Here is a 14,293-nt window from a genome sequence, read left to right as displayed (position 1 = left end):
CTTTTATTTTTGTTCTGCGTCTTTCTCAGTTTTGTTTGATGTAATTTATTTTGGTTGCGATTCCAGCTTTCTCGTTTGCGCTCCCTGACTTTTTGCTTGCAGTTTTGGCACAAACTTCACGTGTGGGCGGGCTGTCCAGGAATGCATTCCCATTGGCTAAGTTGTGTTTGACTGACAGCTACGCTCAGCCATTCCCCCGGAGGCTGTTGCGGCCATTCCCTACTCGGATTCTGGCGGACTGTTCGACGAGTGACCGATCCATTGACGGTAAACAAGGATGGAGTGGACTTCAGTGGCGACTATGATACTGAATTAATTCAACAAAGTATAAATTCAATATCATAGTCGCCACTGAAGTCCACTCGATCCTTGTTTACCGTCAATGGATCGGTCACTCGTCGAACAGTCCGCCAGAATCCGAGTAGGGAATGGCTGAGCGTAGCTGTCAGTCAAACACAAGTTAGCCAATGGGAATGCATTCCTGGACAGCCCACCCACACGGGAAGTTTGTGCCAAAACTGCAAGCAAAAAGTCAGGGAGCGCAAACGAGAAAGCTGGAATCGCAACCTAAATAAATTACGCCAAACAAAACTGAGAAAGACGCGGAACAAAAATAAAAGGTTTCTGAAGAGTAATAGACTGATATTTTGCACGATTACACGAATAATTTGTTTGCCAGTCTAAAAAAATTGACTTTTTATTATTTTTTTTATTTTGATTTATTGTTTTTGTTTGATATTTCAAAAGTATTGTATGAACATTTTGGCACAAAATTGATTCCATAAATCAGCGCGGTGGCTTTTATTCCCGCAGCTGACCGTTCCATTCACCTTGTAAGTTGGTTGAATATTAATTAGTGATGTTAGTCGAAGTATAATTCTTTCCTGTTTGGGGAGTGTATTGTGGAAAAGCACATTTTGATACAGGAAATATTTCCCACAGGAATTTCTTCTGCATCAGCAAATATTTCAGCTTCATAAACTGGCCTTGGTTCCATCTCTGTGTTTTTCTGTTCAAAATTCCACAGTAATTACATGAACTCTACCACATTCAGGCTCTGAATTGGCGCCTTTTCTTCATCATTAGCTCATCCGGCCGACAGGCGATGCGTTTGTCGTCATGCGTTGTCCGTTCATCCACATTTCACAATCACTTCACTGATTTTGATTCTTTCTGGCAGGCATTATCTGCATGATGCATATAACTTCCACCCAGCTTTGCTTTATTACAGTTATTAATGAAGTTATGGACTACTTAAATTGCATATCCTGGAGCAAATTCCTTTTTTTTTTTTTTTTTTTTTAATATGAATGTTCCTTTACACACTCATCCAGAAGGGTAATTTTGCACAAGGCCATCTGTCTACAGCAGAAAAAAATAAAATAAAACGCGTCTGGAAAAATCCCAAGGGAGTCTGGAGCCAGATTCGTGACGTCACCTGTGGAAGCGCCAGCAGGCTGCGCGAGCTTTGCACGGTTTCAGTGCACAGCCTGTGTAGACCAAGCGCTCCCATTTCTCTCTCATTGTCCGGTCTTTTGGGAAACAATGAGTACTAATCCCATCAAGATTGGTGTTGCTACACCCTCCTACGATACATCTGTTAACCATTTTAATAATTACGCGATAACATTGAAATTTGCAGAAAACCACCAGGTCGTTTTCTCATAAACAAACCAGCGCTGACGTAGGATTCAGAGGGAGGCGTCCCGCATGCGACGTCACCAAAATCAATGTTTGCCGGGAAATCCAAACGCCAAGTTTTTTCAGAGGCGGACCAATTCACCTCAAATGGCTTGATTTCAACTGAATTTTTCTGGTATTGCGCAAGGTAAAAAAATTGCACAAAATGTGACAGATATTTGACCAAAGTTTAATATAAAATAGGAGAATTACATCGATCTCGCTCCTGAATTTACCCGTGATATGCACTTTAAGCCTTAATGAGCAGTTCAACAAAAATGGCTTCTTCACGGTCAATTCCTCGCCGTTTTGGATTCTTTCTGGCAAATAGTTAAGTATTCCTAAGGTGTATATAACTTCTATATATAGCTTGCAACATTTATTGCGCAAGGTGGCCCACTTTAGATTGTTCCTTCTAGGCCGGATTGAGCTATGCCATCATTGACGGTCTTGTTAATAATTATACCCCTGCTCTGAAGGGGGGGGGGGAGATACTGGTTTACCTCTGTCTGTCTGTCCGTCCGTCCAAAACACTCTTTTTCTCAGCAACCACAAATCCATAGCCACTTGTTCCTAAACTTCAGCTTGAGGTTCTATAGAGGATGTGCAGTCACGTGACCCGCACGTGTTTACTCCGCCATATTGGACGGCATCAGGATTGTTTACCTTGCGCGAGCGTAATGGATCCAGTGAGTAATCCCCAAGAAAATTCGGAAAATACCCCATCTACATCGCGCGATTACTTGTCTAAGTTTGTTCAGCATCTTGAAGGTGACGTGAGGCAGCGTTACGTGGAAAAGTGTTCCAGGTTGGGGATTGCAGATCCGTACAACTTGCCGCAATCCTTGTTCAGGGAAATTTGGAGCTGTGGTGCCGGCGATTTGCCCGATCTGGCCTACCATGACATTTACAATTTTCTGGTTAATCGTGAATTGTGTTACACTGGCAAAGCCCTCAAAGCTTACAAGAGCCTGGAAGCTTATAAATATTTTGTTGCGGGATGGGTATCCCAACTATACCTCTGGAAGGTTCCGAAGAAGAATGTCTACTTGATAACCTCACGGGTAAGTGGCATTAAGACGTTTATCATAAAGAGACTATGCAGGACGTTTTATCGTAGGAATGTTTGAAATCTAAACTCTAAAGTATGAGAAGAAAACAGTAAATCAGAAAGCTGCGCACATTTGCACAGCTTCTGCGAAAACATGCGTAGCTTTCTGATTTACTGTTTTCTTCTCATACTTCGTATGTTTCATGGACTGTAACAGCATTTGCTTATTTAGTAATTTTAATACAGAATTTACTCTGATGAAAGTATTCAGACACTCCAACGCACCCCCTAAAAAAAAATCGGATCTGCACGATTCAGCCGTGAAAAAGGCGGCATCCGCCAAAAGGCGCATCCGCCGTTTGCATCCCTGTTTAAACTCGTAGGTTAACCGACTTTAACCGGCTAATGAGGCTCGGTGGTCGGTCAAGATTTTTTTTTAGTTTTCGCCATCCCTACTATGGATTGGCCTTTCAAAGGCGTATATGAGCCAAAAAGATAAAACATTGTCATAGACTAGGCCAGGGTAGTAGGGCTAGGCATAGCCATTTTAAACGTTAGAGATCAAGCGGACTGGCGGCCACAAACACTGTTCTGTCTAGTTTCTGAGTTTGCAGTTATCATTCAATCCGAAAATCAACTTAACAGATGTACTAGGAGTATTGAATTAGAAGATTACACCTACCTGATATGAAGTGTTCACTACAAATTCGGCTGGTAGAACTGGGGTTCCAGTTTTCTCTTCGCACAGCGGACACCCATTTTGCGCGTCTCTCCTCGTCTGCGGGGAATCTATAAAATGACAGGCCCTCCTTTTGGCCCTGTCTATTGGTGCAACCAAATGCTGAACAAGATATAACCATTCTCAAAAGATCTACTCCCACACACTTGATAATTAGAACGGGTTCGTCTAAGTTCTATGCGCGGCCTTGCCGTCCAAGATGGCAGTTAAACAAATATCACGTGACGTCACGTGCACACACACTATACCATGTATACCATTTTCAGGTCTGCCGCACATCGACTTCCTGTTCACCGACTGAATGTATTGACAAAACACACAGGGTGGATTTACAGAATTTTCGTAACACTTCTCAACAACTGCAAATCACAACTGCTTAATATTTGGTACCGAGCTTCAGCTTGGGGTTCTATACCGTGTGTACCGTTTTCAGGTCTGTCCCACATCAACTTCCTGTTCACCGATTGAATGTATTTACAAAAAATATAGGGTGGATTTTGACACTATTTCAAGAAGCAAAGTGCTATTTCAAAATGACAGGATGCTATTTGAAATCCCTGGAGAGACACTGCTCTTTACTGACTTGTTTCAGGGTCAATTCAGGGGCGTTCACACAGCAACTTTTACTCCGGTGTAGCACCGGGGCTGCCCCGGTAGAGCGTTCACACGGTACAAAGTTATACCGGTGTCGCCCCTGAAAGCTGCTTAAACCGGTGCAAATCTAACCCTGCTCGGGAGGTGGTTTAAGAAATTTACTCCGGAGTAAATGCTAGTTTGCGGGGCAGCACCGATATAAAATGGGACGTCTGAACGCTACAGGGGTAGACTCACTACGCGTGAGGAGAGTTGATTACATACAGGCATTGCATAATTTGCATCCTGGTATTTTGCGCTTCCAAAATGGCGAATATCAACAACAGAACTGCGTGTCTTCCAGTGTTGCCAGATTGGGCGGTTTATGTGCATTTTGGCGGATTTGAACATATTTTGGGCTGGAAAACGTCAGCAGTATCTGGCAACACTGGTGTCTTCATCCACGTTGTTTTCCCGGCGCTTGGTGATGCCATGACAACCGGGAAAAGGAAGTACATTTTCACGCATGCGCATATTTCATTTCCGCATTATTACGATCATATAACACGGTCGCAAAAACTGCCGTGTGAACGCAAGTGGGGCTGCACCGGTGCTAACACGCTTCTCTCTAGTAAGCAGGTTTGTGACGTGTGAACGCTCCACAGAATTTACACCCGTGTAATGCCGCTTTTCCACTACCAACGCGGCGGAGTTGGGCTGAGCCGTGCGGTGCTGAGCGGGGCTGTTGGAGTTGCATTTCGACTACAACCGCGCTGAACCGTGCTGGCTGGAAGTGGGTGGACACATTGGGTGGAGTTAGCGAAAGTGGGTGGACGTCACGTGATGTCGTTAGGCGGCGCAAACAGTGACATCAGTGGCCTTTTAAGCGGTCGTCTCACGACCCGGATAGTCAACAATAAACATGGAGGACATGGAGTCGTTAGTGTTGCTGGTCTTGGTGCTGTGGCTTGTTGTCACCAACAACGCGGACAGATACTGGCAAGAGCGTATAGATGAGGCGAGGCGCATAAGACTTCAGAAATTCTCGTAATTCGTAATTCTTCTTCTTCCGGGTTTACAGATCCCAGCGTGCTCGCGGGGCGTGTGTGGGCGTGTGAGGACACTCCTCCTAACCAGTCAGTGCACAGGGGAGTGTCTGCTCACGCCCCCAGCCTCACTCAGCTCGGTTTGGCTCGCTTCAGCCCCACTCCAAAACCGTGCGAGTTTTGGGTGCTGAGTAGGGCTGAAGCGAGCTGAGTCGTGCTGCTCTGAGGTAGTCGAAACACGAGCCGTGTCGGGCTGAAGTGAGCTGAAAAACGGTAGTGGAAAAAGGCCATAAGATATATCGCAACAAAATACATCGGTGCAGCATCGATGCAAATATGTGCCGTGTGAACACCCCTATAGACCACCAGCTGAAGTTTTGAATAACTAATGAGGTGGATGTGATGTCACGTGAAACCCAGCAATAATCACCGTGCTTGAAGTTGTTGCAGGTTTGATCTAATTAGTTTGCTGGGCTACACGTGACGAGACGTTCCTTTTCTTGTTTTAATATCACTGCTCCCAGACACGTGGCCTGTAATTCTTGACTCCGTATCAGATCAGTAAATCGTGTGTGCTGTGTGATGTAGTGTCACCCACGCCGGCCTTCATAAACATCCTGTCAGTACTGTTTATCTTGGTGAACGCTCAGTTGTCCTTTTAATGCCTCCGAGTTTTTCACTTCACTGGCAGGTCATAAAAAGCCTTACTGACATCAGTTTGCAGCGACGTTCCTAAAAAGTCTCTTCCTCTCCTTACTTCGCTGTTACAAGTCTAAGTGGAGCGCTAAAACTTAAATACTATTATTGTTTGGTTTCTTTTTTCGCCCCTGGTTTTGACGCATATCATTTGGACTGCTGAAGTGTTCTGGGATCTCATATCTGCCTCGGCGACACTGCTCGTACCCAGACATGTGACTCAGAGCTTTATCATTTACTTCCAAAGCTAAAGTGGTATTGTGGCTTTGGGTTTACAGTAAATGCAGCGAGCGTGACCTCAACACGGAGCTGATTTTTGCATTTTGGGTTGATCTTCTCTGCTACCAATTACATGGGACTGTTGTAATGCCTGTCCACAGTTCTGTTGGGAATGTTTTATTTATAAAAAAAAAAAAAAAGTGCTCCACATACCCAGAGATAACCGCAGTATAACAGCTGTGCCTGTTCCCATGCGGCTTTAATCTCTACATACTGTACCAAACCCTACACGTTACCCAAATGCCGGAGCAGCCGCACCATCTGTTCTGCTCTTCTCGTTACTATTAATTGCTTTCTTTTTACTCCCAGTTATAGTGGCGCTTTTTCTTTTCTTTTCCCCCTTTGTATTGGTGACTGAAATCAAGAGCTGCTTATTTCAGTCACGATTTTCTCGCAGTGTTCGGCGTCACATTAATGAGAAGTTCACTGTGGAAGGATCACAGTGGAGACATCAAATGTTAGACTAAAGGTTCCTAAACGCTGCAGTTGCACGGCGTTACGGCAGCAGGGCTGATTGATCTGCAAGCTGACAAGCACGGTGATTATTGCTGGGTTTCACGTGACGTCACATCCACCTCATTAGTTATTCAAAATTGTAGCTGGTGGTCTATCAAAGCTCCGTTATAGAGCTGTGCGATATATTGAATATACTCGATATATCGCCGAAAATTCTGTGCGCGATATATAAAATTATTATATTGTAACTATCGAGTATTTTATGGTCATCTTCCGACTTGCATTCGTTTTGTGTTTGTTTAAAACATCTCTCTGTCCCTCAGGCAGTATCGTGAGAGGCTGCCTAAGGGTAAAGAAAACAATAACGTCACGCACTCGCCAACCAATCCCGCGCGACATCTCGGTGCTGAAAGGAACTTCTGGGAAGATTTTCTAGTTTCGGTTGTGTTGCCAGATTGGGCGGTTTTAAGTGCGTTTTGGCGGGTTTTGAACATATTTTGGGCTGGAAAACGTCAGCAGTATCTGGCAACACTGCCGGCGGGAAGATTTTCTGGTTCCGGTTTCCAGCGCTGACTCAGTTCGTGCAATCGCTGGTGTTGCGTAGGCTACCATGTAAGCTCTGTCAATTTCAGCGACAAATTAAAAATGGAAGCGGACGAATTGGTTCCTAAAAGAACGAGTAAGGGGTCAGTCATCTGGCATTTTTTGGATATCGCGAGGAGGACGTGGAACAGCAAATGCCAGTTTGTAAAGTGTGCAAAAAAAAAAAAACCCTGTCATCACGAAAGGCAGCAGCCGGAATTCTACACATCTGAGAGGCAGAGCCAGAAAACATTCAGTTCAAAAGTGTGCAAAGAGAAAAATGATGTTTTGCAGATCTCTCTTCTCTCCCTCAATCTCTCTCTCTATTGTGAATGTTCCAGTGGTTCTCAGTAGTCAGGTTAAAGGAACAGTCCACCGTACTTCCATAATGAAATCTGCTCTTATCTGAATTGAGACGAGCTGCTCCGTACCTCTCCGAGCTTTGCGCGACCTCCCAGTCAGTCAGACGCAGTCAGACGCGCTGTCACTCCTGTTAGCAATGTAGCTAGGCTCAGCATGGCCAACGGTATTTTTTGGGGCTGTAGTTAGATGCGACCAAACTCTTCCGCGTTTTTCCTGTTTACATAGGTTTATATGACCAGTGATATGAAACAAGTTCAGTTACACAAATTGAAACGTAGCGATTTTCTATGCTATGGAAAGTCCGCACTATAACGACAGGCGTACTAACACCTTCTGCGTGCTTCGGCAGCGCATTGATATCTGAGCTCCGTATCAATGCGCTGCCGAAGCGCGCAGAAGGTGTTAGTACGCCTGTCATTATAGTGCGGACTTTCCATAGCATAGAAAATCGCTACGTTTCAATTTGTGTAACTGAACTTGTTTCATATCACTGGTCATATAAACCTACCGTATTTTCTGGACTATAGAGCGCACCTGTAAATAAGCCGCATCCGCTCTATTTAAAAAAAATAAAATAAAAGATATACAAGCCGCACCGGGCTATAAGCCGCAGATATCTATGTTGAAAAATTAGATATTTACTGCATGTACAGAACGATTTTGTACTGTAAATGTACATGTATGTACCTGAACAGATTCTTTCCGAACAGTGCCTTTTAACACGGCAGCAACTTTGCTGATTAAAACGGAACAGAACCAAGAGAAAATAACCGGTATTTATTTACCTTCATTTCTCCTGTGTTTGAAACCACAAGTCACTTTAATCATCTTCGCTGGATTTGAAAATAATTACCAGTTAGTAATTTGTCGTGCGTGTTCTATCTGCTAAAGATCTGTTAATTCTTCTTTGCATTGATTTTTCGTCTATCTTATTTTTGATTCTACTTCCGGTTAGAGCGCCCCTAGCGGTGGAAGAAAAATCCACAGAATAGCCGCACCTTTGTATAAGCCGCATGGTTCAAAACCTGGGAAAAAAGTAGCGGCTTATAGTCCAGAAAATACGGTATGTAAACAGGAAAAACGTGGAAGAGTTTGGTCGCATCTAACTACAGCCCCAAAAAATACCGTTGGCCATACTGAGCCTAGCTACATTGCTAACAGGAGTGACAGCGCGTCTGACTGACTGGGAGGTCGCGCAAAGCTCGGACAGGTACGGAGCAGCTCGTCTCAATTCAGATAAGAGCATATTTCATTATGGAAGTACGGTGGACTGTTCCTTTAATAGCTTGGAGATCTATTTTTTTAAAGTAATTTAATGAAAGAGCACTTTTCTTATTTAGGCTAAATGTCTTTCTCAGTGTTGAGCTGCACTTTACTGATTTGAGCTCTGAGCAGCTCTGTATTGTTTTGCCCCTTTGTTGCAATTTTCAAGATTGTTTTTGCAGTTTGTGCCACATCTTCGTTGAATAAAAATAGTCTTATTTCAATTCAATTGTGATTAATCACCAACATGAAAATGTAAAATGTGTTGTTGAAAACCACCTGTAAAGTTAACCAAGAATGTTATTTAATCTGCAGGGATTGTAGTGAAAACAGTAAAGAGTAAAAGTTAGATTTCATGGGGTCCTTTAGAGGAGATTTAAATATATCGAGATGTATATCGTGAAATGGAGAAAATGTATCGGGATATTCATTTTTTCCCATATCGCACAGCCCTACTCCGTTAACAAAGCGCTTGTACGGAAAAGGTGCATTGCTCGCATGAAAAATGCCTTACGCTCGCGGCGTTCGAATCGATCAAACCATGAAACTGAAAAGTTTCTTCAGGGTTCCCTGTGAAGGTGAACGAACACAGGATTTCACAAAAAGACGTGGAGAAAGGTGGCTTTTGAACCTCTGACTGAAATCGAAGGGAGCAGAGTCGAAGCATGCTCGAGTTTGCAGTGATCACTTGGTGAAAGGTTTCTAAATCCCTCTCAGCTACGTCCTTAGTGTTTTCCTAGTACTTTTCTTGCTGTGTGTCGTTATTTTACAGTACCCTTTTTTTTTTTTTTTTTTTCTGGGGGGGGGGGGGTCACGAAGCGCTAAAGTCCCCAGCTGTTTCTTTGTTTCCTCCTCACAAAATCCATATGCATGAAGGTCGCGACAAAATCCTTCCCCAGCCGTACAGTTACAATGCGCCGTGATCACGTCTCCGTCTTGTTTAACTAAGATCCAGGTCTTTAAAGGGGTTTCTGATGATCTTTGTGAATGATTTAGCTGAGAGATAAGAGCCAACACAAGCGAGAATCAAGCCAACTGTTCTTTGTTTGCACTTCAACTTGCAGCGCTTCGTTGTAAAGACACGAACGAAAAACTTAAAGCATATACGCAGAACCATGGCCTCACTTTTTGTTTGTAAATGCCTTGAGACCTCAAGAATGGCACAGGAATAGTTTTAAGCGTTAACAATAAATCTAAGTCATTTTTACTATTGGTCATTTTATATAGGTAGTGGTCTGAGTGAATGACCTTGACGTCCATGATGTCGCAGTTTCCGCTATACTAAAACACAGAGCTGACTGCAACTCCGATCCTCCATTTTGAGTGAATTTATCGCCATGCCACATAGATGTGTTGCTGGGTGGTGCAGCAACACGACAGAAGGTGGATTTACGTTGCATTCATGGCCCAAGAATGTTCAAACTGCAAAGATTTGGACACGTTTTGAGAGAAGTTCACAGGCACATTGGGCGCCTACAAAGTGGTCTCTCCTCTGCTCTGCACATTTTACTGAAGACTCGTACGAGACCTCTGATGCGTTGGCGATAAGCCCGTATTGAAAGAGGGTGCAGTACCAACAATTAAAGGAAAAGAAAACTACAAGAAAAGGAAAGTACCGTATTTTCTGGACTATAAGCCGCTACTTTTTTCCTAGGTTTTGAACCATGCGGCTTATAGAAAGGTGCGGCTATTCTGTGGATTTTTCTTCCACCACTAGGGGCGCTCTAACCGGAAGTAGAATCAAAAATAAGATAGACGAAAAATCAATGCAAAGAAGAATTAGCAGATCTTTAGCAGATAGAACACGCACGACAAATTACTAACTGGTAATTATTTTCAAATCCAGCGAAGATGATTAAAGTGACTTGTGGTTTCAAACACAGGAGAAATGAAGGTAAATAAATACCGGTTATTTTCTCTTGGTTCTGTTCCGTTTTAATCAGCAAAGTTGCTGCCGTGTTAAAAGGCACTGTTCGGAAAGAATCTGTTCAGGTACATACATGTACATTTACAGTACAAAATCGTTCTGTACATGCAGTAAATATCTAATTTTTCAACATAGATATCTGCGGCTTATAGCCCGGTGCGGCTTGTATGTCTTTTTTTTTTAAATTTTTTTAAAAATAGAGCGGATGCGGCTTATATACAGGTGCGCTCTATAGTCCAGAAAATACGGTAAGTTCAGTTGCACCAATTCTCCTGGAGTGTGAGCCGAGGGTTGTTGCTAAAACCCGGGACGGGACCTGTCGCTCAGGCAGTGACCTCCCTGCGGTTGTTGCTAAAACTGGTGTCATCCCATCCTGGGTTTTAGTAATTGCCTGAGCCGAGCAGTCATGGCGGAGTACTTGGTACTTTCACCATAAATTCTTATTTATGTGACTTTTGGTCGATAGCTGTCAAAGGCCTCGGCCTTAAAACTGGTTCCTGCTGTGACGTCACGCACTCAGGGCTGGCTGGCTCAGTGGGGCAGCTTGAACGCCAACTTTGCGGTCAATAGATAGATAGATGGATGGATGGATAGGATGGAGATACTGTCCATTCATTTATTTAAAAATAAAGGTTTTGTGCATCTCCTTTAAAAAAAAAAAAAAATACTTACACGGGCAAGAACAATACAGGATTCATTCGGCAGTGACTTGATAGCGAGGTCCTTTACCCAGCCACATACAAAATAAGTTGTAAGCCTCCATACTCTTCCACACTTTCATCTGTTTTGTGGTGTAGAAGGATGTCTGTAACACCGGATAGTTCGAGATGTTGGGGAACTCGACTGAAGGGTAGTTTTCGAGATCGTATGACAAATCCTTCTTTCCCAGACTGTAGGGGTCGATTCCATTGCACATAGCAATCTTCTGAATATATCTAAAGCGAGCAGTGGCTTCTAGATTACGAGCGTACTCTGATAAGTCATCGCTGGTTGTTTGCACTACGGCAGCCGTTTAGACCACCAGCTATTTCACTTCCGGTAAAACCGCTAAGAAAAGTCACGTGACTGAAACCCAGCAATTGATCTGCAAGCTGACGAGCACAGTGATTGCCAGGGTATTAGCATTCAAGTTGATGCTTTGGAACCTGATCTGTTTGAGCGAGGTGTACTGATGAGATGCTGAGAGACCTGGACAGATGTTATGAAACGAGAGCTTTTCCTTTGAGGTGGAGAAAAAGGGCTCTCGATGGGTAATCAGATGGCATTGTGGCGGGGGAAACTTCTCAAATATCGGGAATTATTATACGTACAGGACACTTTTTCGATGGAATAAAAAGCCTGTATTCTGTTCCCTTCTAGTGGGTTTCTTCATTTGGCTCGATAACACGCGATGTTAGCATATCGCTTAACCTGCGTGTATTACTTCACTCTACCCAATGGTTGAATATTTATTTATTTATTTTGCATGTCAAGACAACATGATGTCACACGTCGAAAACGTAAAATTTCTGTGCTAGCGAGTAGGGCTGGGTCTCATCTCATTATCTCTAGCCGCTTTATCCTGTTCTACAGGGTCGCAGGCAAGCTGGAGCCTATCCCAGCTGACTACGGGCGAAAGGCGGGGTACACCCTGGACAAGTCGCCAGGTCATCACAGGGCTGACACATAGACACAGACAACCATTCACACTCACATTCACACCTACGCTCAATTTAGAGTCACCAGTTAACCTAACCTGCATGTCTTTGGACTGTGGGGGAAACCGGAGCACCCGGAGGAAACCCACGCGGACACGGGGAGAACATGCAAACTCCGCACAGAAAGGCCCTCGCCGGCCACGGGGCTCGAACCCGGACCTTCTTGCTGTGAGGCGACAGCGCTAACCACTACACCACCGTGCCGAGTAGGGCTGGGTATCACAGTCAATTTCCTAGATCGATTCGATTTCGATTCTTAGGGTTTTAAATTGATTAATCACGATTCGATTCAATCTGAATCGATTCAGTCTGCTCTTAAATAATGAAAATATCTCCATGCAATGCGTTGCAAAATACACGTCTTTATTTTGTAAATTTGACAGTTCACACGTAACTGAGCTCTGCTTGGCATATCTTGCAAACTACCTCGGTTTTATCAAGCTCTTCGTCCTTTGTCGTTTTAAATTTGAAATGATTCCGCACGTCAGATTTCATTTGAGACGGCTTGCCGAGCGGTGTTTTCCCTGCCTCAGCCGTGGCTCTGGCCTCAGCCATTTTGTGTGCATGCTTGAACGTCATGACGTGCGACTGCGCAGCTGCGTCATCACGCACGAGACGGCTGAGGGAGGAAAATCACACAACACACGAGATTGTGTTGTGGGAAAAAAAAAAAAAACTCGATCTCATGCCCTGTGAATCGATAGTGCGAAATTTAAATGAAATCGATTTTTTTTTTTTTTTTTTTTTTTTTAAACCCAGCCCTACTAGCGAGCGACTGTGACTATTTTTGTAAACAAGCATGGCTGCCAGGTTTGGGTCATTAAATGCAGAAGATTTTGAGAGAATTTTGAAAGCGAGATGCACTGAACACCCAAAAGGAATGTGTATGTATAATAATAATGATATTGGCCGGCGTTTTTCATGGTATATCAGATATATTCCATTCAGCTAGCATGATATTGAATGAGTCAAAGCCGACGAGCCAGCCAATATTCTTTAAATGTTAAATAAGTTTGTAATGTCAGTTACAAAACCAGTCCAGGACACCGTTAATTAATTAATCATGTTAATGATGAATATCGATCTGCAGTATACATTCCTTTGATGTTGGCAGTGGCCGGAAGTGGCCTGGTAGCTGCTCTTCGTTTCAGTCTGAAGTGTATGGAAAGATTTGGCTTTGTATTGACGCACAGGAACGTGACGGACTTGCGTGCCTTTGTTTGATTGCAGAGGTTACAGGCAAAGGTGCTGAAGCTGGTGGACATCTCTTACGGAGGAGAGAACGGTTTCAACCAGGCCATTGAGCTATCGGCCGAGGTCCTCTCCAACGTCAAATTCATCCAGGAGAAGAAACTAATAGGTACGTAACATGATGGCTCTCAAACATGAGTGGGCGAGTGGTTTGTTGATTTCCAAAATGTGATTCTTCTTCTTATTTTTGTCGAGTGCATTTAGCTCCTCTCTATAGGAGTGTTCACACGGCACATATTTGCATCGATGCTGCACCGATGTATTTTGTTGCGATATATCTTACACCGGTGTAAATTCTGTGGAGCGTTCACGCGTCACAAACCTGCTTACTAGAGAGAAGCGTGTTAGCACCGGTGCAGCCCCACTTGCGTTCACACGGCAGTTTGTGCGACCGTGCTATTGACCCTTTTCAGTCACATGACCTTTGTAAACGCGACCGCCATTTTGGACATGTAGTGGACTTCGGCTCGAATCGGTTTGAATGCGAGGAAGGCGACAAACGAAAAACATAAAAGAAAAAGGAGCGAGATGCAGAAAACACCTTCACTATCCAGCGATGTAGGGCATTTACAGGGCGAGCAGAGGGAGAGGTATTTGCAAAAATTGAGGTTAGCAGGCTTAGAGAACGACGTTTACCTGCTTCCACCAGGATTGCTCACTGACGTACGGAAGTACACCAAGCCCTCGTCT

At 43.9% G+C, this 14,293-nt stretch overlaps 1 protein-coding gene across 1 annotated transcript in view; it reads left to right on the top strand.

Annotated features, from left to right (window-relative positions):
* Window positions 1-14,293, top strand: part of etf1a (eukaryotic translation termination factor 1a) — a 99,612-nt gene that overhangs the window by 44,646 nt on the left and 40,673 nt on the right. Inside the window, exon 7 of the mRNA XM_060910449.1 lies at window positions 13,583-13,712. Coding sequence (XP_060766432.1) covers window positions 13,583-13,712 — 130 coding nt within the window. The remainder of the gene's footprint in view (window positions 1-13,582; window positions 13,713-14,293) is intronic.

The sequence above is a fragment of the Neoarius graeffei genome, chromosome 2 (assembly GCF_027579695.1).
Source record: "Neoarius graeffei isolate fNeoGra1 chromosome 2, fNeoGra1.pri, whole genome shotgun sequence".
Lineage (NCBI taxonomy): Eukaryota > Metazoa > Chordata > Actinopteri > Siluriformes > Ariidae > Neoarius > Neoarius graeffei.
The sequence above is the reverse complement of the archived record's forward strand: the minus strand, read 5'-3'. Positions and strand labels throughout refer to the sequence as shown.